Consider the following 27,057-nt stretch of genomic DNA (forward strand, 5'->3'; position numbering starts at 1 on the left):
GAAAACTAAATTGGACTGAGTAAAAATTTAAAAAAAGACAACATAGTAAAGCTATTGAAACAAAGTTTAAGAAAATATAAACTTGTAAAAAATAAATTGAAGTCATAAACATTTAGGATTGTTTAGGACTGTTATATCCTCTTGATGAACTGACCCCTTTATCATTATGAAATTATCTTCTTTATTATGTTTTACTCTGAACTTACTTTTTTCTGATATAAATATAGTCACTCAAGCTTTCATTTAAATATTTTTTCTATCCTTTTATATATAACCTTTTCATATTTTTACATTTAAAAGGCATTTTGTATAGCAACTTTTTTGTTTTGTTTTGTTTTTTTTAACCAATCTGACAGGCTTTGTATTTTAATTGAGGTATTTACATCATTTACACTTAATGTAATTATTGATCTGTTAAGGCTTATGTCTCCATTTTATTATTTGTTTTCTGTTTGTTCCCTTGGTTTCTAATTCCTCTATTTCTTTTTTCTTGCCTTCCTGTGGGTTACTTGAATATTTTTTAGTTCAACTTCTATTTATTTATAAGTTTTTTAGTATAAATAATGAAGTAAGCAGCCATACTGAGAAGGTACATATATCAAGGAACTGCAGGAGATCTCTAGACCCTAAAGGTGGCCCTCAGCTGGAAGTCAGCAAAAAGCGGGGCTCTTGGTCATAGAACCACAAGAAAGTGAATTCACAAGAAAGTGAATTCAAGCCTAAGTAAGCTTGGAAGTAGGTTCTTCCTCAATTGAGTTCATGATGAAACTTCAGCCTAGTGAGACCCTGAGGCAGAGAACCTAGACAAGCCCTACGTGGATTCTTGACCCAAAGAAACTGTGAGATAAACTGTTTTAAGCCAGTAAGTTTGTGGTAATTTATTACATAGCAATATAAAACTAATATAGCATCATAAAGAGACTATTAGTGGTCTGAATAAAAGCCATCTCAGCAGAGTGATTGGGTAGGAGCCAGACTGCATTGATTTGGAGGAGTGAGTCGGGGGTAAGTAAATGGAGTGAGTATAGATAACTCCTTTGAGAGGTTTGCCTGAGAACAGTCTGAGAATGTAGGGCTGTAGCTGAATGGTGCTTTGGTTTTGAGGACAAAGTTTTTATTTGTACTTTTTAATGGGAAGTAACTTGAGCATATTTAAAAGTCTGTCTTTTACAAGAATCAATTTTTACTGAAAGTTTGCTTGGCTATGTTAAATGCAATATAGCTAGATATAATTCACATGAAATAACTGGTTAAGAGCTATGTCTGGTGACCTAATGTTGATATTAACATTGATAATATTGTAAAAAGTATAAAAGATTATAAAAGACAGCAGTATGAATACTGTTATTTAGCAAAACCCTCTTATTTGCAATATCTCCAGATGCAAGAGGGCTAACCTTGAATCTGGAGGATCCTATTGTCTGAGTCAAGTTCCACTATTCTTTCAATTCTCAGTAAAGCAAAGCCACTATCGTTTGGCTTTCTATGATGATTTTCTAAGGTGGCAGCTTTCCATGAGAGCTGACCAGTAAGTCTTGGTCTAGATCCCATGTTGAATTTGTAGAATCATAGGGAAAGAACTTGTGTGAGACAAATTACCATCTAACACGAATTACTATCTAACATTGCTGCTTTATGTCATTTGTTTACAACCTGTTCCTTGCTCTATATTATTATTTCTAAAAATAGGGGTTATAATTTCTGTAGATTTTCATTTCTATGATCAAAACATGCTTTCTATCCTCAAATGGTTAGTTTGAAAAAAGAAGAACAATAATAATAAATGAAGAGGAAGAGAGAGAGGAGGAAAAAAATTTGCCACGTCCCAAGTTCTATACCAGGTACTTAATAAAAATCTTCCTTAACTCTTCAAATAACCCTTCAAGGTAGGCTCTTTAATTAACCTCATTTTTCAAATAAGTAAACTGAGTCTTAGATTAAGGAAATAATACCCAGGGTCCTGCAGCTGTTCATTAAGTGTCACATTAGAACACCCTTATGGTGACTTTAAAGTTAATGTCTTAATTACCTACTATATTGCTCCCATTCTAAAAAAGAGGATTCTTTCTTAGGGAATTAACAGTGGTCTGTACAGGACAAGAAGGACTGTTCATTAAACTAACAAGGGATAATGAAGACCTCTCTGGCATGGAGTAATACTTTACATGTTTCTCATTTCTCATTATGTCCTTCCATGTTCAATAACATAGTCAATCCAGCTGAGCTCCTGTAGTGATATTTCAAAAATTGTCCTGACTGCCACGATTCAATTGTTGAGGACTTGCTTGTTACAACACAGGAAACAGTTATATTATGTACCTTACATTAGACAACAATAAGACTTAACTCTGAAATATGTCTATCATTATTAGTCTTTTGTATCCATGGTGATTTAATGTCATCTTGCCTGCCGCCAGTCATTTGACTTAGGCTAGTGGTTTTCAGACTGGAGCTTGCATCAGAATCTCCTGTAGGGCTTCTTCGAAACACACAGATGACTGGATCCGACTCTCAGACGTTTGGATTCAGTAGATGTGGGTTGTAGACCTTAAAATGTGTGTTTCTAACAAGTTCCCAGATGCTGCTAATGCTGCTGCTGGTCTGAAGACCACACTTTGAGAACCACTGGCCCAGATTAGGGTTTTAAAACCTTTTTCTGTAAAGAATCAGGTAAATACTTTTGGCTTTGTGGGTCATATGGTCTCTGCCACAACTGCTTAACTCTTCCTTTGCCATGGAAAGCAGCCATACACAATACCTAAATAAATAGGAGATGGCTGTGTTTCAATAAAATTTTATTTACAGAAACAGGTGTCAGGATGGATTTGGTAAATGGACCATAGGTGGTCAACGTCTGGCACAGACCAACTCAGTATAAGAGGCCTGAAAAATAACTTTGTATATATTAAATATACTCTGTGACTCCATGAGAATCAACTATAGATTTATCCACAAAAACCCTTTCTAAGTTTCTAAATAAAATCTGCAGAACTATAACAGAGACTAAGCTGATTGTGTTAAACCAGCACAGAGGAGAAACCCCAAAGCTTTCCTATGAACCCAATAAAAAAGCAACAGTTTTATGCACGAGTCTGCATCTTATAAACAGTTTTTGTTCTAACATGCCCATGAACTATACCTTCATTTTCAAATTTTAGTTTTAATTGGATATTGTTTATAATGCTAGAAACTATAAATATACCAAATAAAAGAAAACTAACACTATATTGAATGACATAGATGCCAACCCCATCAGATTATCTGTTGACTTTATAATAAAATGAAACAAAACAAAAATACTCTACTTCCCATGAGTATGCCCAGGTTTAATATATTTGGTCTTTACCTGGAATGGTGTACTTCAAACTAATTTAAAATGCCAATATAACCCTAAAAATCTAATAAACTATGTATGCCAGTGAACCCACTGCATTAGCTCTATCCTTACAAAATGTAAACTACTGTAAAAAGGCATCATTCAGAAATTTTTTTCTGAATTTTTTTCATAATGGATTGTGATTTAGTACCCTGAAAATAATTAGATGCAAGTGCCATGAGGAAAGCTAGTATTATGGGTCATCTTATAAACTTAAAATGCAAGTATTATGTTAAACATCTCCAACAATGCTATATTTAGATGCAATATTTAGATAAAATCTCTACAATTATATATTGTAACACTTTGATAATTTAAAGATGGATTAAAATGGCTTTTAACACAACTTCTTTCAAAATCTTTTCCTAAATTCGATTAAATCAAATGTTTCATTTTGATCAATGGGTTTAGATTTGCTACTAGACATTTATTCTTTAGTCTAACGAAGTTGTTTTCAAAGAGTCCTCAGTTTTAAAAAAAAAAAGGTTGAAAGAGAATTGTGGTCAAATGACACTGGAAAATGTTTACTTTAAACACACTTTAAAAGTTTTTTGTTTTGTTTATGTTTTTCTGTTTTTTTTACTTCAGGACTCTTTGGAAATAATATTCATGGTACAGATATCTAAGAAAGATGTGGTAAATCATGTAGCTTTTTCCAATCTCATTTGAACATGGAACCAAATTATTAGTAGAGCATTCTGAAGTACAAGAGAAACACTTAAGAAAACAATGTTCTTAGTGCCTGAATCCAGGTACCATATGATATTTAAAAAAAAAATAAATTCAATTAGAATCAACAAGTATTTGTTAAGTACCTCTATTATTTGACTTATCACTTAAAGGTTAACGTTTTACTTTTACTATGACACTCACCTAAGTCTATCTAGAACGTAGTTAAACCTATTAAACATACTTACACTCCTCTTCAGGCCTCTTCCGAAGGGCTGCACGAACTTCTTTACAAGGACTTCTCTGATATTGTGGGGGATTCCTTCCCCTTATTAGGTTCTCCATCCTACAGGAGAGAATTAACAGAATATTTTAATACCAAAACCTTGATACTTTTAACAAGTTAAATGGTTTAAATCAAGAGTCAACAATTCAGGTAGACCACACCATTAAGATTATCTAGCAAGGAGTAAGACAGTAGGGAGTGGCAGTGACTGTGGTAAACTGGAGAGTGCTTGACTTTTCTTAGGCATTCCAATTTTAAAAATGTAAAAACACATGTGGATGAAACTCATATGCACATTCTCCAATTAGAGACTGTTATGGACTGAATGTTTCTGTCCCCACCCCCTCCACTCCTCCAACCCTTCCCCTCCACCCCCCCATTCATATGTTGAAACTCTAATCCCCAGGGTAATGGTATTTGGTAATACCATTTGGTAATGGTAATGGAACCCTTGATAGGTAACTAGGTTTAGTTGAGGTCATGAGGGTGGGACACGCATGATGGAATTAGTACTTTTATAAGATGAGGAGGAGAGACCAGAGCTCATTCTCCCCTGCCATATGAGGACACAGTGAGAAGGTAGTCATCTACAAACCAGGAAGAGGGCTCGCACCAGGAACTGAATCTGCTGGTGCCTTGATAGTAGACTTCTAAGACTCCAAAACTGTTAGGAATATATGTCTATTGTTTCAGCCACCCAGTCTGTGGTATTTTGTTATAGCAGCCCAAGCTAAGTCAGAGACCCCTTAACTAAAGAATGATTACTTATAAAGCAAACACATTTATCAAAAATCAGGTTACCCTTTAGAAAGAAAGATCATATCTTTCACCAACATTCTGAATACCAGTTTTCAGGAGTTTTAATTGCTGCTTTCTTCTGTGCTAATGATTAAATTGGGAGGGGTTTTCTAATTCTAATCATTGTGACTTCTTGAAAATATGGTTAATATAAAGTGCACTTCTCAGTTACTTCCAGTGCTGACAACCAGAAAATAATAATAAATGGGCCAAATGCAACTTGGGTTGGCATATTAAACAGCATATACTCTGTGGTTAGTATTTTCTGGTTTTAGTAAACCTTACAGTTTTGTGCCACCAATGCATACTCTGCTTATTTTGAAAACATTAAACAACTATTGAGTGTTTAGGATTTGAAAATTCAGAACAAAACAATGATATTTATCATTTTGAAAATATAAACATAGCTTTTAACATCTACATAATTATTCTAATGGGATATCACTGGTTTTAACAAACATGCTGGCTGATAGCATGTATTGAAAATGGTGTGGTTGTTATGGGTTATGGTGGTAGAAGGTCTCCTAGGGTTAGTAGTACAGAGAATTATATTTCTAGTGTCTAGAGAGAAAATTGGGAAAGGATAATCCAATAAAAGCAATATGTAAAATGGTGTGAAATATGAGATAAATAACCTTTTGTACTGGAAGAGTAACATAACACTATTCCTAGGAGAAGCTGTCACTGGTTCTTAGAAATACTTTTCCAAATATACTTCCTTAAATCAATCCATTCATAGGTAGGGACTACTTTATATGCGTGTGTATGCTCAGTCATATGCCCATGTTTGTGTATGTAAAGTACAAGAAAACATTTCTCAATGTGTGATGATAACTTGAAACTTAGTTTCACTTGAAGATCATTTAAAGTGAGAAAAAGAGTTCAAGGTTATGATAACACAATGACAGGAAATCAAGTGAAAACCTCAAGAGTTTAAGACATAATTTGCTTTAATACTACATATGGGGGCAAAATTAAGCTTCCAGGACCATCCCTGCTGTTTCTGTATGAGAATTAGCCATGTAAATTATATAAAATGTTCTAGATTCTGACTCGAATTAATTCAGTGCACTATTTTGATTACATGTTTCAGCAAATACATGAATTTTCATGATGATATAATAACTCTTTAAGTGAACTTTAGTTAATCACTAGTATTTACAAGCTCAAGATAGTAAAATACAACAAACATAACCTACAAATGCAAGTATCTACATAAAATTGTGATTTAATTTTAAAAACCAATTAGTCATCGTGATTATACAGATGAGGGATGACAACTTACCCTGGTTGGAAATCTATGTAAACCAGTCTCTTGGATAGGCTATTACTTTTCATTTTATGTATCTGACTATCGAGAATGTGAAGACAAAAATGGTCTAGTTGATTTCGACGTAATTATATTTGAGGGTATGTCAGAAAAACTGAAATACAAGTTAGAAAGTACTGCCAAAGGCTCCAGGAGAGTTTCACTTACATGGTTGCTACTGGCATCAAAGATCACCAAGAGGGGGGAGGAGAAGATGGCGGAAGAGTAAGACGCAGAGATCACCTTCCTTCCCACAGATACACTAGAAATACATCTACGCGTGGAACTGCTCCTACAGAACACCCACTGAACGCTGGCAGAAAACGTCAGACCTCCAAAAAGGCAAGAAACTCCCCCCGTACTTGGGTAGGGCAAAAGAAAAAAGAAATAACAGAGACAAAAGAATAGGGACGGCACCTGCACCAGTGGGAGGGAGCTGTGAAGGAGGAAAGATTTCCACGCACTAGGAAGCCCCTTCGTGGGCGGAGACTGCGGGTGGCAGAGGGGGGAAGCTTCGGAGCCACGGAGGAGAGCGCAGCCACAGGGGTGCGGAGGGCAAAGCGGAGAGGTTCCCGCACGGAGGAGCGGTGCCGACCAGCACCCTCCAGCCCGAGAGGCTTGTCTGCTCACCCGCCGGGGCGGGCGGGGCTGGGAGCTGAGGCTCGGCTTCGGTCGGATCGCAGGGAGAGGACTGGTGTTGGCGGCGTGAACACAGCCTGAAGGGGTTAGTGCACCACAGCTAGCCGAGAGGGAGTCCGGGAAAAGGTCTGGAGCTGCCGAAGAGGCAAGAGACTTTTTCTTCCCTCTTTGTTTCCTGGTGCGCGAGGAGAGGGGATTAAGAGCGCCGCCTAACCGAACTCCAGAGACGGGCGCGAGCCGCGGCTAACAGCGCGGATCCCACAGCAACAGGGGCGCAGAGGGAAAAACGGAGAGATTCCCGCACAGAGGCTCGGCGCCGAGCAGCACTCACCAGCCCGAGAGGCTTGTCTGCTCCCCCGCTGGGCGGGCGGGGCTGGGAGCTGAGGCTTGGGCCTTGGTCGGATCGCAGGGAGAGGACTGGGGCTGGCGGCGTGAACACAGCCTGAAGGGGTTAGCGCACCACAGCTGGCTGGGAGGGAGACCGGGAAAAGGTCTGCAGCTGCTGAAGAGGCAAGAGACTTTTTCTTGCCTCGTTGTTTCACGGCGCGCAAGGAGAGGGGATTCAGAGCGCCGCCTAAACGAACTCCAGAGAAGGGCGCGAGCCGCGGCGATCAGCGCAGACCCCAGAGACGGGCGTGAGACGCTGGGGCTGCTGCTGCCGCCTCCAAAAAGCCTGTGTGCGAGCACAGGTCACTCTCCACACCGCCCCTCCCGGGAGCCTGTGCAGCCCGCCACTGCCAGGGTCCCGTGATCCGGGGACAACTTCCTCGGGAGAACACACGGGGCGCCTCAGGCTGGTGCAACGTCACGCCGGCCTCGGCCACCGCAGGCTCACCCCGCCTCCTCTGTACCCCTCCCTCCCCGCGGCCTGGGTGAGCCAGAGCCCCCGAAGCAGCTGCTCCTTTAACCCCGTCCTGTCTGGGCGGGGAATAGACGCCCTCAGGCGACCTACACGCAGAGGCGGGTCCAAATCCAAAGCTGAACCCCAGGAGCTGTGCGAACAGGGAAGAGAAGGGGAAATCTCTCCCAGCAGCCTCAGAAGCAGCGGATTAAAACTCCACAAACAACTTGATGTGCCAGCATCTGTTGAATAACTGAATAGACAACGAATCATCCCAAATTCAGGAGGTGGACTTTGGGAGCAGGATATATTAATTTTTCCCCTTTTCCTTTTTTTTGTGAGTGTATATGTATATGCTTCTGGGTGAGATTTTGTCTGTATAGCTTTGCTTTACAATAGCTTTATTTTATTTCACTATATTATAGCCTCTTTCTTTCTTTCTTTCTATTTTTTCTCCCTTTTACTCTGAGCCGTGTGGACGAAAGGCTCTTGGTGCTCCAGCCAGGCATCAGGGCCGTGCCTCTGAGGTGGGAGAGCCAACTTCAGGACACTGGTCCACAAGAGACCTCCCAGCTCCACGTAATACCAAATGGCAAAAATCTCTCAGAGATCTCCATCTCAACATCAAGACCCAGCTTCACTCAACGACCAGCAAACTACAGTGCTGGACACCCTATGCCAAACAACTAGCAAGACACGAACACAGCCCCATCCATTAGCACAGAGGCTGCGTAAAATCATAATAAGGCCACAGACACCCCAAAATACACCACCAGACGTGGACGTGCCCACCAGAAAGACAAGATCCAGCCTCATCCACCAGAGCTCAGGCACTAGTTCCCTCCACCAGGAAGCCTACACAACCCACTGAATGAACCTTAGCCACTGGGGACAGATACCAAAAACAACGGGAACTACAAACCTGCAGCCTGTGAAAAGGAGACCCCAAACACAGTAAGATAAGCAAAATGAGAAGACAAAAAAACACACAGCAGATGAAGGAGTAGGGTCAAAATACACCAGACTTAACAAATGAAGAGGAAATAGGTAGTCTACCTGAAAAAGAATTCAGAATAATGATAGTAAGGATGATCCAAAATCTTGGAAATAGAATAGACAAAATGCAAGAAACATTTAACAAGGACGTAGAAGAACTAAAGAGGAACCAAGCAATGATGAAAAACACAATAAATGAAATTAAAAATACTCTAGATGGGATCAATAGCAGAATAACTGAGGCAGAAGAAAGGATAAGTGACCTGGAAGATAAAATGGTGGAAATAACTACTACAGAGCAGGATAAAGAAAAAAGAATGAAAAGAACTGAGGACAGTCTCAGAGATCTCTGGGACAACATTAAACACACCAACATTCGAATTATAGGGGTCCCAGAAGAAGAAGAGAAAAAGAAAGGGACTGAGAAAATATTTGAAGAGATTATAGTTGAAAACTTCCCTAATATGGGAAAGGAAATAGTTAATCAAGTCCTGGAAGCACAGAGAGTCTCATACAGGATAAACCCAAGGAGAAACACGCCAAGACACATAATAATCAAACTGTCAAAAATTAAATATAAGGAAAACATATTAAAGGCAGCAAGGGAAAAACGACAAATAACACACAAGGGAATCCCCATAAGGTTAACATCTGATCTTTCAGCAGAAACTCTGCAAGCCAGAAGGGAGTGGCAGGATATACTTAAAGTGATGAAGGAGAAAAACCTACAACCAAGATTACTCTACCCAGCAAGGATCTCATTCAGATTCGATGGAGAAATTAAAACCTTTACAGACAAGCAAAAGCTGAGAGAGTTCAGCACCACCAAACCAGCTTTACAACAAATGCTAAAGGAACTTCTCTAGGCAAGAAACACAGGAGAAGGAAAACACCTACAATAACAAACCCAAAACATTTAAGAAAATGGGAATAGGAACATACATATCGATAATTACCTTGAATGTAAATGGATTAAATGCTCCCACCAAAAGACACAGGCTGGCTGAATGGATACAAAAACAAGACCCATATATATGCTGTCTACAAGAGACCCACTTCAGACCTAGCGACACATACAGACTGAAAGTGAGGGGATGGAAAAAGATATTCCATGCAAATGGAAATCAAAAGAAAGCTGGAGTAGCAATTCTCATATCAGACAAAATAGACTTTAAAATAAAGACTATTACAAGAGACAAAGAAGGACACTACATAATGATCAAGGGATCGATCCAAGAGGAAGGTATAACAATTGTAAATATTTATGCACCCAACATAGGAGCACCTCAATACATAAGGCAAATGCTAACAGCCATAAAAGGGGAAATCGACAGCAACACAATCATAGTAGGGGACTTTAACACCCCACTTTCACCAATGGACAGATCATCCAAAATGAAAATAAATAAGGAAACACAAGCTTTAAATGATACATTAAACAATATGGACTTAATGGATATTTATAGGACATTCCACCCAAAAACAACAGAATACACATTTTTCTCAAGTGCTCATGGAACATTCTCCAGGATAGATCATATTTTGGGTCACAAATCAAGCCTTGGTAAATTTAAGAAAATTGAAATCGTATCAAGTATCTTTTCCGACCACAACGCTGTGAGACTAGATATCAATCACAGGAAAAGATCTGTAAAAAATACAAACACATGGAGGCTACACAATACATTACTTAATAACGAAGTGATTACTGAAGAAATCAAAGGGGAAATCAAAAAATACCTAGAAACAAATGACAATGGAGATACGACGACCCAAAACCTATGGGACGCAGCAAAAGCAGTGCTAAGAGGGAAGTTTATAGCAATACAAGCCTACCTCAAGAAACAGGAAACATCTCGAATAAACAACCTAACCTTGAACCTAAAGCAATTAGAGAAAGAAGAACAAAAAAACCCCAAAGCCAGCAGAAGGAAAGAAATTATAAAGATCAGGTCAGAAATAAATGAAAAAGAAATGAAGGAAACAATAGCAAAAATCAATGAAACTAAAAGCTGGTTCTTTGAGAAGATAAACAAAATTGATAAACCATTAGCCAGACTCATCAAGAGAAAAAGGGAGAAGACTCAGATCAATAGAATTAGAAATGAAAAAGGAGAAGTAACCACTGACATTGCAGAAATACAAAAGATCATGAGAAATTACTACAAGCAACTCTATGCCAAAAAAATGGACAACCTGGAAGAAATGGACAGATTCTTAGAAATGCACAAACTGCCGAGACTGAACCAGGAAGAAATAGAAAATATGAACAGACCAATCACAAGCACTGAAATTGAAACTGTGATTAAAAACCTTCCAACAAACAAAAGCCCAGGACCAGATGGCTTCACAGGTGAATTCTATCAAACATTTAGAGAAGAGCTAACACCTATCCTTCTCAAACTCTTCCAAAATATTGCAGAGGGAGGAACACTCCCCAACTCATTCTACGAGGCCACCATCACCCTGATACCAAAAGCAGACAAAGATGTCACAAAGAAAGAAAACTACAGGCCAATATCACTGATGAACATAGATGCAAAAATCCTCAACAAAATACTAGCAAACAGAATCCAACAGCACATTAAAAGGATCATACACCATGATCAAGTGGGGTTTATCCCAGGAATGCAAGGATTCTTCAATATAGGCAAATCAATCAACGTGATACACCATATTAACAAATTGAAGGAGAAAAACCATATGATCATCTCAATAGATGCAGAGAAAGCTTTTGACAAAATTCAACACCCCTTTATGATAAAAGCCCTGCAGAAAGTAGGCATAGAGGGAACTTTCCTCAACATAATAAAGGCCATCTATGACAAACCCACAGCCAACATTGTCCTCAATGGTGAAAAACTGAAACCATTTCCACTAAGATCAGGAACAAGACAAGGTTGCCCACTCTCACCACTATTATTCAACATAGTTTTGGAAGTGTTAGCCACAGCAATCAGAGAAGACAAAGAAATAAAAGGAATCCAAATCGGAAATGAAGAAGTAAAGCTGTCACTATTTGCAGATGACATGATACTATACATAGAGAATCCTAAAGATGCTACCAGAAAACTCCTAGAGCTAATCAATGAATTTGGTAAAGTAGCAGGATACAAAATTAATGCACAAAAATCTCTTGCATTTCTATACACTAATGACGAAAAATCTGAAAGTGAAATTAAGAAAACACTCCCATTTACCATTGCAACAAAAAGAATAAAATATCTAGGAGTAAACCTACCTAAGGAGACAAAAGACCTGTATGCAGAAAATTATAAGACACTGATGAAAGAAATTAAAGATGATACAAATAGATGGAGAGATATACCATGTTCCTGGATTGGAAGAATCAACATTGTGAAAATGACTCTACTACCCAAAGCAATCTACAGATTCAATGCAATCCCTATCAAACTACCACTGGCATTTTTCACAGAACTAGAACAAAAAATTTCACAATTTGTATGGAAACACAAAAGACCCCGAATAGCTAAAGCAATCTTGAGAATGAAAAAAGGAGTTTGGGGAATCAGGCTCCCTGACTTCAGACTATATTACAAAGCTTCAGTAATCAAGACAGTTTGGTACTGGCACAAAAACAGAAATATGGATCAATGGAACAGGATAGAAAGCCCAGAGATAAACCCACACACATATGGTCACCTTATCTTCGATAAAGGAGGCAAGCATATACAGTGGAGAAAAGACAGCCTCTTCAATAAGTGGTGCTGGGAAAATTGGACAGGTACATGTAAAAGTATGAAATTAGAACACTCCCTGACACCATGCACAAAAATAAACTCAAAATGGATTAAAGACCTAAGTGTAAGGCCAGACACTATCAAACTCTTAGAGGAAAACATAGGCAGAACACTCTATGACATACATCACAGCAAGATTCTTTTTGACCCAGCTCCCAGAGAAATGGAAATAAGAACACAAATAAACAAATGGGACCTAATGAAACTTAAAAGCTTTTGCACAGCAAAGGAAACCATAAACAAGACCAAAAGACAACCCTCAGAATGGGAGAAAATATTTGCAAATGAAGCAACTGACAAAGGATTAATCTCCAAGATTTACAAGCAGCTCATGCAGCTCAATAACAAAAAAACGAACAACCCAATCCAAAAATGGGCAGAAGACCTAAATAGACATTTCTCCAAAGAAGATATACAGATGGCCTACAGACACATGAAAGAATGCTCAACATCATTAATCATTAGAGAAATGCAAATCAAAACTACAATGAGATATCATCTCACACCGGTCAGAATGGCCATCATCAAAAAATCTAGAAACAATAAATGCTGGAGAGGGTGTGGAGGAAAGGGAACACTCTTGCACTGTTGGTGGGAATGTAAATTGATACAGCCACTATGGAGAACAGTATGGAGGTTCCTTAAAAAACTACAAATAGAACTACCATACGACCCAGCAATCCCACTACTGGGCATATACCCTGAGAAAACCATAGGTCAAAAAGAGTCATGTACCAAAATGTTCATTGCAGCTCTATTTACAATAGCCAGGACATGGAAGCAACCTAAATGTCCATCGACAGATGAATGGATAAAGAAGATGTGGCACATGTATACAATGGAATATTACTCAGCCATAAAAAAAATGAAATGGAGGTATTTGTAATGAGGTGGATGGAGTTAGAGTCCGTCATACAGAGTGAAGTAAGTCAGAAAGAGAAAAACAAATACAGTATGCTAACACATATATACGGAATCTAAGGGGGAAAAAAAAAAAAAAAGGACATGAATAACCTAGTGGCAAGACGGGAATAAAGACACAGACCTACTAGAGAATGGACTTGAGGATATGGGGAGGGGGTGGGGTGAGATGTAACAGGGTAAGAGAGTGTCATGGACATATATACACTACCAAATGTAAAATAGATAACTAGTGGGAAGCAGCCGCATAGCACAGGGAGATCAGCTCGGTGCTTTGTGACCACCTAGAGGGGTGGGATGGGGAGGGTGGGAGGGAGGGAGATGCAAGAGGGAAGAGAAATGGGAACATATTGTATATGTATAACTGATTCACTTTGTTATAAAGCAGAAGCTGACACACCATTGTAAGGCAATTATACTTCAATAAAGATGTTTAAGAAAAAAAAAAAAAAAAAAAAAAAGATCACCAAGAATCATGGTGCCCAAATGTTGCATCATGGGAATGCTCACAAGCAGATATGCAAGAGATTATTCAGTGTTAGCAATGCAGCATAGTTTAAATGTGACGAGCCTAGGTTCTGGAATAGACTGCCTGGGCTAAACTCCCATTCTGTCTCTTAAAGGATGATTTTAGGGAAAGATACTTAGCTACTTTATACCTTAATTTTCTCAGCAATAAATGGGGATAACATTAGCTACCTCATAGGATTGTTGTGAGGATTAAATATGTTAATAGTGTACATGTGCTTACACTGTGTCCGCCATGATACAAGAGCTCAGCAAATGTAGTTATTATTAATCATAATTATCCCAAATAAAAATGAAATCATATACTAAAATTTTAAATGTCTGGTATGTTAGGAGAAATATGAAAACTAGCCTTTATTTAATAAAGAAAAAGAACAGATGACACTGTTGAGAGAAAAAATTCTGGCTAAACAAATGTTCTGGTTATTGGAAAAATACAAAACATCCATGCACGTAAATTGCTAATTTTCAAAATGAAGGACTTAATAAACTGTATTTCATTTTATTCAGTGAGATTTAAAGGATTACTATATGACAATCTTCCAAGGATACTCAGATGGATGAAAGTGGGCTGGTATCCTCATGAATTAATTAAAGTGCTAAATAACTTATTCTTTCTTAGAGAATTCAGAAGATGTTACAAAATTGTATAGTGCCCTTTGACCTTAGCAAGAACAATGAATATATCTTACAATGTATTACCAGTTATCATTTATTCCATCTAATCCTTACAACAACCTTCTGAAAGAACATTTTGGAGATGAGGAAGATAATGTGCAGAAATGTTCAGTGACCTGATCCTGGCCACACAGGAAGTAAGAGGTGCAACCGAGATTTAATCAAGGTTTTCTGATTTTTTTAATCTTTTTCTAGTTGCTTTTTAACCCACTATTTCCACGAGTCTATGATTAGCTATAGATAATTTCACTAGGAGACTGAATACTTGAGATTCTACTATGTCGTGCATATTTAATTTTGATGGAATTCTTATTGAACATAATATTAATATTTAAATTAGTATATATTCATATATAAATAGTATATATTACATTAAATATAATACTACACAAATATATATACATTTGTAAAAATGTTTATCTGCTAATTACATGTTGAGTTTTTTTATCATTTAGCTTTTTTCATTGAAATGTTTGCTTCTATTAGTGATATTTTAAGTTTCTAGAACCACCAAAAAGATAACTGGGGTCAAGGAAACTCACTGTAAACTATACATAAACACAGTAATAGATGAATAAAAATTAAAATAGCACTAAAAGTCGTTGGAATGCTAAATGTTATACCCAGTGGAAAATACACTTTGAATCAAATTAAATGTTTTACACAGCAATGTTCATGTCCAAACTATTATATAACTCTGAGACTTCCATCCTCTTGAGATTACACTTCTGGCTACTTGAACTCTTCCACCAGTGTCATCTATGATCTACAGTTTGCATTAAATGGTCAGACAAAATGACCAAGAATGAAGTCTTGGAGCACAGCCGGGACACAGCAAAGATGCTATTCTAGCTACTCTCAAGCTTGGTACGTCACCAGAGGGAGTGCGTTAATAGTTCCAGCAAGGAGAGATTAAGTGTGATGACCACAGGCAAGACAGATGCTCTAAAAACTCATTGAAGAGCTCTGAAAAGTGCAGCCTACATGTCAACTGCTGGGAAGAAATAGGGGCAGCCAGATTAATATCAAACAGCATGAAAAAGCAATCAGAGTTTATAAGCAACAGTATCCACAACTCTCTTGGTGGTGTCTCCAAAACTTAGGTCACAAAATCATCTGCAGAGCTTTATACAACTACAGATTCCCCCATTTCCAGTACTAAAGATTTCCATTCAGTAGACTGGGGTCAGGCCCAGGTAGATATATTTTTCAACATTAATCAAGTACTTCTAAAGTAGCCTTACACTGGTTCCAATACTGGCATTGGGAACCCCTGTAAATAAAAATATATACACTTGAAGAGGTAGGAAAGGGAAGTTCAGTGAATTCATTCTGCTCATACAGAGGTGAGGTGAGGGCCTGGTGAGGAGACTGCAGTTAGGATAGGTACTATCAAAAATGAAAAGAGTAGCCAAAGCAAAAGATTCAAAGGCTTGCCAAGTTGGCTGGAGGTCAACTAGATGAGCCTGGAGGCTGACCATTTATAATGCTGATCATCTCAACAGTGAAATGATTTCCTCCATCAAGCTTTGGCAGACTCAGCTAGATCAGAGAATAAGTCTGGATTGACCTAGAATTGTGGATTGGGTTGACGGTGTGGCCAGTGAATAAAGCAAGGGAAGCATGGGTGAAAATATGGATGAAGTGGATTTACTCAGTATGGAGGAGGAAGAGGAAGAATGATTGAGTGCCTGGAGGAAAAGAGAGTTGGACTAAGAAAACAGAGGTATCAGGTGTTGGTATTTCTAAGTGTCTATTATGTGCCAGGTGATTTATTAGGTTCTTTATATATATTACCCATGCTATTCTTATTTTTTCAAGGCTAATCTGAGGCTCAGAGATGTTAAATAACTTGCTTAGGATCACACAGCAAGTGCAAAAATTAGAATTTAAATCCAGATCTGACTCCAGAGCCCATGGGGTTAACTACTATGTGGACTATGTAACAGAAATTTCTTTAATGATGCTAATGCTCAATATCTGCACTGTCCAGTACAGTAGCTGCTAGACATATACACAGTATATTCCCACTTGGAATGTGGCTAGTGTGACCAAGGAGCTGAATTTGTGATTTCTAAAATTTGATTGAATTTTAGTTTATTTAAATTTAAATTTCAATATGACAAGTGATCACTCTATTAGACAGCACTGCATATCTAGAAGGCCCTATTAACTTAGCACATGACTGGTGAAAATCCAGTTCTCCACTGAAGACCTCTAAATTAAAGTAACCATGAGCAGGAAAGTAAAGTTATGGAAAAGTATTCTGTATGAGGATCTTTTGGAGACAAATGAACAACTTAACTCCTCACTGTAGAACTGGCTTACAGTAACCCCCTAGGAGCTTCCTTGCAAAAACACACTTTTCATGCAACTATGGTTTTCAGTTACGGAGCTCTCCTCCTAGCACATTGAAGTACCTTGGATACTCACTTGAAACTTCTTCCTATCTCAGGGCCTTCTTACATGCTGCTTCCTTTGCCTCAAATGATCTTCCTCTTATTCTTATCTAAATAACTCCTAATCACCGTTCCAGTCTTCAATATAACATGACTTTTTAAGAGAGTTTTCTTTAACTCCCTCATCTAATTAGATCTCCAAATATAGTTCTACCCTGCAGCCTAGAGTTTTCTATCAGAGCACTTATCACATATTGCAATTACATATTAGACTTCTGGATTTCTGTTTAATGCCTGCCTTTCTCCTGAACTGTAAGTGCCATGGAAGCAGAGACAATGTCAGTTTTATTCTCCATTCTATTGGAGAATTTAGTACAGTGCTTCATATTCATACTCGTTGCTTGAATGAATGAATGAATCTATCTCTCCTAATCTTGCCATAAGGGAAAATATATGATGCTGGGATCATTCTGTGTGATCCAGGTGGTCAACCTAGTGAGTGGTCTTCCAAATACTGTGGCTATCATCCCTTTGCCCCCAACTCATGTGCTTCCTCTCAGTCATTCACTGGCACCCCTAACACTTTCCTAGTGGGCCATCACCTTGCACTGAACAGCCTCTCACCATCCCACTCTGCACCAGCTGCCAAGCATGAACAGACATTGGAAAGCAGGTTAAACTGCCCCAGGTTCCCTTTGCTGCAAGACCAAGGAGATGAGAGGGGGAGGAGGAGACAAGATAGAACATCAGGAGCTGCTCTCCCAGGGTGATGCGTCCCTGTGGGGACTTTCTCCAGCTGAACCAGGGGAATTCCCTGTGCTCCCACAGGCAGATTATGAGGGATTATGATTAAGGAAAAGAGATTTTATCATGACATCAAAAAATCGATTAAAAAACAAAATCAACTTGTTTTGCTTACAAGATGCCAACGATATGGAGGCTATTTTTCCCCCTCATTGAACTTATTACTATACTTGCTGCTTTGTGAGCACAACCCCAACTGGAAGTATGTAGTGCTTAATGGCTCTATTTGATAATTAGACAACTTAGATAAGCCCCTAAATGACGTTCAGTGCACAAGTAATGAACTGAGTATTTGCAGACCCCTTTGCTCTGTGGTCTGTAGGCTTCCTAACACTCCTTAAGGAATTTTCTAAAATCTGCAAACTAGATATAAAATAAATTACAAAGAGTAAATATCCTTGACATTACTTTCTAGGAAAGTAAAAATTCCAATTATGTGTTAATAATTATCTTTAATTAAACAATCTTAAATAAATGCAGACATTTTTCAAAAAATCAGGCTGGCATTTCATTGAGTGTTTATTTAACTTGATTATAAGCAGAATTGGACGCAATAAGCTACACACCTATAAATAAACACAATCCTTTATATTTAGAGTGACAATCTACAAGAGTAGGAAGCTTAGTAAGATCTATAATAAAATATGGTAGCATTTGTTGCCTTCAAACTTGACAATGAATGTACAGGAGCATTTCTGTTAAAGTACAAAGGCATACAATATTGACTACAATCTGAAATTTCATCCAATTAGTTCTGGGGTAAAGAGGGTACTACCTTTCAATTAGTCGGAGTCCAAAGTTTAAAATGTCTATCATGTGACACAAGTCAAACATCTTTTTCTTTCCATAGCTACTCCATCTTTCTTGGTATTCCTTAGCACAGTGCCTAGACTATGGTAAATGCTCCATAAATATTTAATTAATGATTTAATGGATGGATGAATGAAGTCTGCTCCTTCCTGGCAGGAACATTTGGAAGATTTTCATTTTTCATTCCAAATTTTACCCATCCTTGAATATATATTTTTAAGTTCCAATTCTACTCAGAAACAAATCCAACCACTTCAAATATACTCAGTGCTTGCCTTCTGAATCTTCTATATGATATTTATTAAACGTTTGGAAGTGTAACCGGTGACTTTCTAGCTAGTATTATTCTTCATTTCAATGTCTGAAATGAAGCATTACTCATCTGTATTACTCATATAGATTCTAGACCACTTGAGGGCTTTGACATAACACACTACAGTTGCTGAAACACTTCCATATAATTTATTTCATTTCATTTTCTTGACAATTCTGAAGTAGGTATCAGTGCATCACTATTTATAGATGAGACAACAGGAAGTCTGAGCAATTAAGTGACATATGCAGAGTAACACAGGAGGGCCAGAGGAAGGACTTGAACTCTGGTCCTTGGACTCCTAAAATGCAGTCTTCATTTCATAATGCTGAGAAAATATTATCAGTCTTTTCTTTTTTCTAATGTCTAGTGGATCATAAACTAGTTCTCTTACTGAGTTGTAGGTGTTCACTAAATCTTAAAATATGGAATATTTATGAGTTATTGTGATTTTGACTTACACGCCTACAAGTCTAAAAACTAAATAGAAATAATTAATGGAAAATTAAAATAAATAAAAATAATAAGAATTTAAAAAATGAGAGTGTGCTTAAGCCTGCATATGGGAAAAGGAAAAATAAGATTGCTATATTATCTTTAGAAATAATAATTAGCAGTCTGTTCTGCCCAGGGAAAGAGAATAATAAGGGGCAGCGTGCTGTGACCATCCATCTTTACAAAGTTCTAAAGCCAAGTAACCCCCCAGCACTTCAGAATTCCTTCGTTGGCTTTGAATTCAAGAAAAAAGAGGAAAGAGTTGAAAAAGCAGTGGAAAGTGTTCTTGCTTTATCACTGAGCTGCTGTTTCTTTTTTTTTTTTTTTTTCCTTTTTATGGAAAGTTGAGTCTGAATTCAGCACAGTGAAACCATCTCCAAACCAAACTGGAACCAAACTAGAACTGTGCATGCATATTAAGCATAAGGTAGCCCTGAAAAAGTCTCAAGTGTTTATAAAGATCCAATTTGAACTGCAAATGACAGTGCAAAAATAATCAATACCCAATTATCTCAGTCAAATATTTTGAGTTGATATTTAATAAGGACAAACTGGATGAAATTAAACAGCAAGATTGTTGCAGGAAAAAAAAAAATCACATCTTAACTACACTTAAACTGCTTGGAAACAGAGTGAAATGCCTAACCTAACAAAATGATAGGTAAAGCACTGTCCACTTGGAAAAGAGCCAGATGCCTGATTTTTAAGGCCAGTGCTGATTTACCAGACATTCAAGGATCATCAATAGTCTCAAAGGAGAAACTTGTTTTTACGTTGCCATGTCACACATTTAGGGGATGACAAATATAACAGTATTGTTTTCACCTTTTTTCCAGAAAATAGAATTCAAAATAGATGGGTATCATTATGGACTTGAAAATGTAGAGTCTACCTTTTCTAAACAACAAATCAAAACTGGAATGTGAATGGTATATAATTTACTCTATAGCGGTTGTAGCAAACAACTGTTCCATGAAAAATCTATGAAATTAATGAGAAGAGCATGGGTAGCAATGGGAAAAAAAAAAAAGTCCAGCTCCTCATAAATTCAGGAAGCGCACTATTACAAAATTCTAGTTTATATTGATTTACTTTCCTCCTATTTAAAAAAAAAAAAAAATCTTTGTATTTTTTACCCACACACAAAGTAGTACTATATCAGAAGTCTGTTATCTTTATGAAGGTATTTTATTAACAAATTGAATTGGTACAAGGAATAACAATCTTCCCTCAGTGAAGCTCCTTACAGAAATAAGTGAGTTAAATGAAATATTTAGGAATATGTTCATTGCCAAAATCACACACACACACACACACAAACACATACACAAAACATTAAGTTCACTAAAATCAGTTATTCAGAAAATAAATCCCTTAAAGCTATGTATATCAAGTGGATGAATTAATAAAATATTTGCCTATAAAAAGGAATGACATTCACAGGATGGAAAAAATGTGAAAAAGGCATAATAAGAAATAAATCAATACATCCAAAATACTCAAAAGGTGTTTATTTTCCTCTTAAGAGCAAAAACAGAGCTGGCGATGTAGAAGAAATATATCAATTAAAAATGGTGAGGGCTGCCCTGGTGGTGCAGTGGTTGAGAATCTGCCTGCCAATGCAGGGGACACGGGTTCGAGCCCTGGTCTGGGAGGATCCCACATGCCGCGGAACGACTAGGCCCGTGAGCCACAATTACTGAGCCTGCGCGTCTGGAGCCTGTGCTCCGCAACAAGAGAGGCCGCGATAGTGAGAGGCCCGCGCACCGCAATGAAGAGTGGCCCCAGCTCGCCGCAACTAGACAAAGTCCTCGCACAGGAACGAAGACCCAACACAGCCATAAAAAAATAAATAAATGATTTTAAAAAAAAAATGGTGAGAATTCTTGAAAAAGTTCTAACGTTGAATCAACATAATTATGCAAAGATAAAATTGATGCTAAAAAATACAGAAAAATGCTAGGTGCTTTAATAAGATTATTAGCACTCAGGTTATAATACTATTACCAAAATTATATCTGAACTGTCCATCATTTTTTAAATTTAAGAGCATATGGAAACTATTTATTTAAAAATTTGTATTTTGAATAGCATGAAATACAGAGATACAATATAATTACCTACCATCTAGAAATTAATACAATATAATACATATTTATAAGCCCAGTCCGATTCCTTTTCTCCACTCTTTCTTTCCTTCCCCCACACACTTTGACTCTAAAGATTGAGGAAAATACCTGTGTCAACATTTGGGTTTCATGGTTTTCGGTCAACATTTATGAAATGAGAACACCAGAATATAGAATCATTTCTCCTCTGGAAAGTCTTCTGTGATTTCACCCACCTCCCCAACTATCTTCTGTCTCTCTGTCCTATTACGAGATCCTACACATACGTCTTACTGCCTCAGCCTCCACTAAAAATCCCTGAGGACAGAAGTTGTATCATTCCTGAGGATCTAGCACAATTCACTGAACATAGAAGAAATTAAATATTCATTTTAAATGATTGAATGAATGAGTGGTGTGAGGAATAAATGTATGTCCTGTACTGCTCTAATGTGATCTACGGTTATACAACCTCTTCATGTATATTATTTATTCCTCATAAAGAGCCTATGGGTATAATATTTTACAGATGAAGAAATTGAGAGTCACTTGCCCAAAGTCAGCAGCAAAGCCAGACTAACATCTAGACTTTCTGATTCCTGCTGACCTTTGTACCTGAGCACAGCTGACTAAATGAAGGAAGGCTCTGCTCATTTCCAGGTGATTCCACTTTCACCTGGAGCCTCATTAAGTCTCAGAGGAGGGACTACTACCATATATGGCAGTTGTTTAGATGCAGAAAAAAATGTGTGTGGAAGGACTTAATTATTTCTCAAGAAAAGCGTATACTCCTTTCTCTAAGTGAAATAGGGAGAGTTGGCAAATATGAATATTATCTTCCAAATGTACATAAATGTCTAAACATATACTATAATGTATAATGCAAATGACATCATAATCTTTTAATCAGGCATGTAAAGATCAAGTTCTTCCCTGGAGTTCTGCCTTCAGCCTGTTCTCCTGCATCCTATCTCTGAGTAACCTCTTTTCTGTAGTTGTAGCCCACAGGTCAATGGCTCTGTCACTGGACTGAGATTTTTGAATGTTAGGACAATGTTGCCCTAGTAAATTCTGTAGAATTGTCACACACGGAGCAGAGACACAGAAGATACTCAGCATTTTTATGACTGGGTACTGGGTTTGATGGCTATCATTCTTATTGATGAGAAAAAAGAAGACTTCATAATCAGAATCATATTTATAATTTCTAGGATGTTTTAAAGCACAAATACTTTCAATCTCTTAGTATTTTATACTAAGATGAGAAGAAATGGAACATGTTGTATCTTTTACTAAGGAAAGAAAGGTCAAGATGACTCATCTCTTCAGGAAGATAGGTTTCTGGGAAAAACCCAATTTAGTTTCTATTTGAGACTGAGTGAGTACCTGAACAGCCTGAACTACTCAGATGGACATCACATAATTATGTGCTAATTCTAGGAGCATTTAGAAACATCTTTTGGCATTTTATAAAAATTTATGGGGTCACAACAAAGAATCACATCCCATGGAGCATAGCAATTTCACCTTGTAAGTCATCACCTGGCATTTCCTTTCTCAGTTCCTTCCCTCTGCATGGCCAGAGGGTTTGCTTTTCTTTGTTTCCTTTTGCTTATCTTCTACTGGCTTCTTTTGTGGGTAAGTAAATACACTATCCACTAAAGGAATGTTAGGGCATACGTTCACAGCCTCTGTCATACAACCCTTGCTTCCCTATGGTCTACTATCAATTCAGCAGCCAGGGAGTCTTTTAAAATCATGAGTCAGATTGTGTCACTGTGTTGAGCCCAGCAAGCTGAGGATTTCCCTTCTACTCAGAGCAAAAGCCAAAGTCCTTTACAATGGCCCATGGAGCCCTTTGTGTTCTGCTGCCTGTAACCTCTCCTCACATCCTCTCCTTCCCCTCTTAATCAGTTCCAATAGTTCATTCCTCCACTAACACTCTTGATCTTCTTTGTCCTGTTCTTTTTTCTCTACCCCTGGGCCTATCAACTTCTAACATAATCTTTTAATCTACTTATTTGCAGAGTTTATTGTTTATTGACTGTAAAAGTCTATATGTGTTTTGAAAAGAATGTATATAATCCAAATGTTGTTGATTTTTGTTTCTGTTATATCCATTAATTAGTGAGAGATGTATCAGTACCTTCCCCAATATGATGATGAATTTATTTCTCCTTGTACTTCTGTCATTTTTTGTTTTATATAATTTGATGCTATCTTATTGAGTATATAGAAACTATAACATCCTGATGAATTGACCCTTCTATCATTATGTAGTGAACTTAAGATCTAATAAGACTGTTTGCCTTACAATCTGTTTATCTGTTAATAACGTAGTTTGCAAGAGCTCTCATGGATAGCAATTGCCTGGAATATCATTTTCCATACTTTGGATTAAGACTATTTTGGTCCTCTGTTTAAGGTATGTCTGTTGGAAAGAAAATATTGTGCATTTTAAATCCAACTTTTAAAAAATTCAGTTTGTACTCAGATTTTGTAGTAAGAATATTTATTTGCATTATCTCATTTTACTAATAATAATTTAGAGTTATTTCTGCTATCTTATTTTGTGCTTTCTCTTTATATAGATTTTCTATTTTCCTTTTCTACCCTTCTTTTAAATTAAGGGTTATTTTCCCTGTTTTCAGTCTGTTTTTTTCTTCTACTTTGGAAATTATGATTTCTATGTTTAGATGTATCCACATACTTAATATTTGTTTACTCTTCTTTATTGTATGTCAGACCTTCTACCTTTGATCACTTTCCTTCTTCCTGAAGTTCATCCTTTAAAATTGTCTTTAAAGTGAGTCAGATTTTAGACCTTTCAGTTTTTCATTTGAAAATGTCTACATCTTATACCTCTTCTTAAGAGACAGCTTCACAAGATGAAGAATTAAATGTGGACAGATACTGATAGCTCATTGAAGGGTGTTATTTCCAGTTTACAACCCCATTGTGGTTGAGAAATCAGTTTTGACTTCTTTTGTAGCTAATCTTTCTTTTGTAGCTGGTTTAAGATCTGTTCATTTTCTTCAGTGTTCTTCAGTTTCACTATGATATTGTCTATTTGTGAATTTCTTTTTACACTGGGTTTGCTTTTTGATCTGAGATGTACTGACTTTCAGGGATTCTGAAAAATTATCATCCATTTTACCTTTGAACACTTGCTTCCCCCCGCCTTTTTTTTTTCTTTTTATAACTCTGTTTAGGTGTAAGTTAGGCCTTTGCACTCTATCCTCAAAATGTCTTATACTCTTGTGCTGGGAATTCTCTCTTTGCCCCTGTAATCCTCTCTTCTCCACTCTGCTCTGTGTCCTGGCACATTAACCTCTATGTTATGCATCACCAAAGTTCCCTTGCCCCTGGCATCCCAGTGTGTTTGGTCAGTGAAAGGTACCAGTGGGATATTGGGTGTGGGAGGAGAGAGGTAGGGGTATTTATTTCTCCACCTGCATCCTTAGTGTGTTGTGGGTCTTCTACCAAAGTTTGCAGCTCTTCTCAGATAACTCTTTGCTATAGCTACAATTACAGCTCTCTCCAGTTTCTTACAACCTCCTTTTCTGTGCTCCTTTACACATGGGGGTGAAAATGACTCCCTGCTGTTATTAGTCCCTGGATGCTTCATAATACCTTTCTGGCTTCTTTCATTCTGCCTATCTTGTTTTTATAAATCTACCTGGTTATTTTTATAGACTCATGTTCTTTTCTCACATTTCCATTCCTTAATTCTTAAAGCTCATACATTTGAAAATTCCAATAACTGAAGACTTTGTAATCTGATTATTCTGGTTCTTGTTTCTGCTGACTCTGATTTATGGTGCCACGCTTCTTATGGTTTCTGGTTTCTTTATGTGTTTTGTGATTTTATATGATGAACTCGTTTTTCTTGGAAATTTAATCTTTGAGGATTCTTTGAGGTCCTGATTGAAATGTATTAACTCCAGAGAATATCTAAGTTTTATTTCCTGACTGCCTGGCCATTTCCAGACACTAAAACAGAAGTTCAAGATTTCTAAAGTTTAATAGATGCCCTTAGAACAAAATCCGGCTTTAATTCTTACCCACCTTCCAGGGTTTCTCCTTGATTTAGCTTTTGCGTACTTCCTTATTTTCTAGCCATCTCAGCAATTCACTTAAAGAAATGTAATTTCTTTACATTTTTAAGTTGTTTTTAAGTTTTAAGATTTTTAAGTTGCTTTCATGGGAATGTACTTTCAGAGTATTTAGTGTTTCATGCTGACAAGTAACAGAAGTTACATTTCTTTCAAAAAAAAAAAACAAATTCAATTGTCATGATAATATATTTCACAAGGAATAAAAACAAACTAATAGGAATTACTTAAAATATTGCCACTGTATTCAACATATGAGGAAATTGAGCCTTAGAAATGCTAGGTATGTAAGCTGCAGAATAAGAAATAGGAAAGATAGGATTCAAAGTTACATTTCTCTAATTTCAGAATCTCTATGCTATAAGACCTCTGTTAACACTGGCATCTTTGTGTATATCAGAATTATATTGCTAAGAATATATAAAATTACTTTAGGCTCAAGTAAGAGCCATTAAATGCCCATGCTATCAGTATAAAAGTGATGAGTTAAAAAACAGCTGCTATAAGGTACACTAGAGAGAATCAACAAAATGGTATACAGATTTTAATAGATTCCCTCATTTTTAATATTAATAAACCAAATGAATTTATCTCACTTGGAAGAAATGTTCTGTGAAGAAGAATGGAGGATAAATAAATCCATGTATACTTGGTGAAGAACTCGAAATAAATGGATGGCCTAAAAGACAACACAATAAAAATAGGTGATTTCATCAGGACTATTCTAGACAAAATTTTTAAACAGGAAAAAATTCAACCACGTGAACCCTCAAATTTCTTTTTGTTCATTTTCCTCATTTCCCATGCTTTCTCTGCTTTTATTCTACCTAGTTTCTCTGAAGATCTGGGTAAGTCAATAACATCTTATGGTGGATTCATTCAATATTACCCCTTACAATATTTTATATGTAGACGATACATAAGGCAAAAAATAATATGAATGCATTTTACTTATAGTGGTTCAGATGCATAGCACCTGGATGAAGGGAAGCCTTGGGAGCACTTTTCAAATTGGACAATATAGGTAACCTTGTAATCTGATTCTACCTATGGTTCTATTGTTAGTCTGAAGTAATTCTACCTACAAGAAATATCTTGAAGTACTGGCAATCCTTTACATAAAATCATCTATTTAAAAGACAGTGGATTAAGATTTCAATAAACTGTTGTTTTAAACAAATAATTATAATGTTCTTGACTAGTTATTATAC

General features: G+C 37.1%; 1 protein-coding gene across 5 annotated transcripts in view; it reads right to left on the bottom strand.

Moving 5' to 3' along the window:
* LRRC7 (leucine rich repeat containing 7) overlaps positions 1–27,057 on the bottom strand; it is a 533,218-nt gene that overhangs the window by 401,520 nt on the left and 104,641 nt on the right. For all 5 annotated transcript variants that reach the window (XM_082418775.1, XM_082418774.1, XM_082418778.1 and 2 more), the window contains exon 2: positions 4,294–4,391. In XM_082418775.1, coding sequence (XP_082274901.1) covers positions 4,294–4,391 — 98 coding nt within the window. The remainder of the gene's footprint in view (positions 1–4,293; positions 4,392–27,057) is intronic.

Source organism: Balaenoptera physalus, assembly GCF_965194825.1.
Source record: "Balaenoptera physalus genome assembly, chromosome: 1".
NCBI lineage: Eukaryota > Metazoa > Chordata > Mammalia > Artiodactyla > Balaenopteridae > Balaenoptera > Balaenoptera physalus.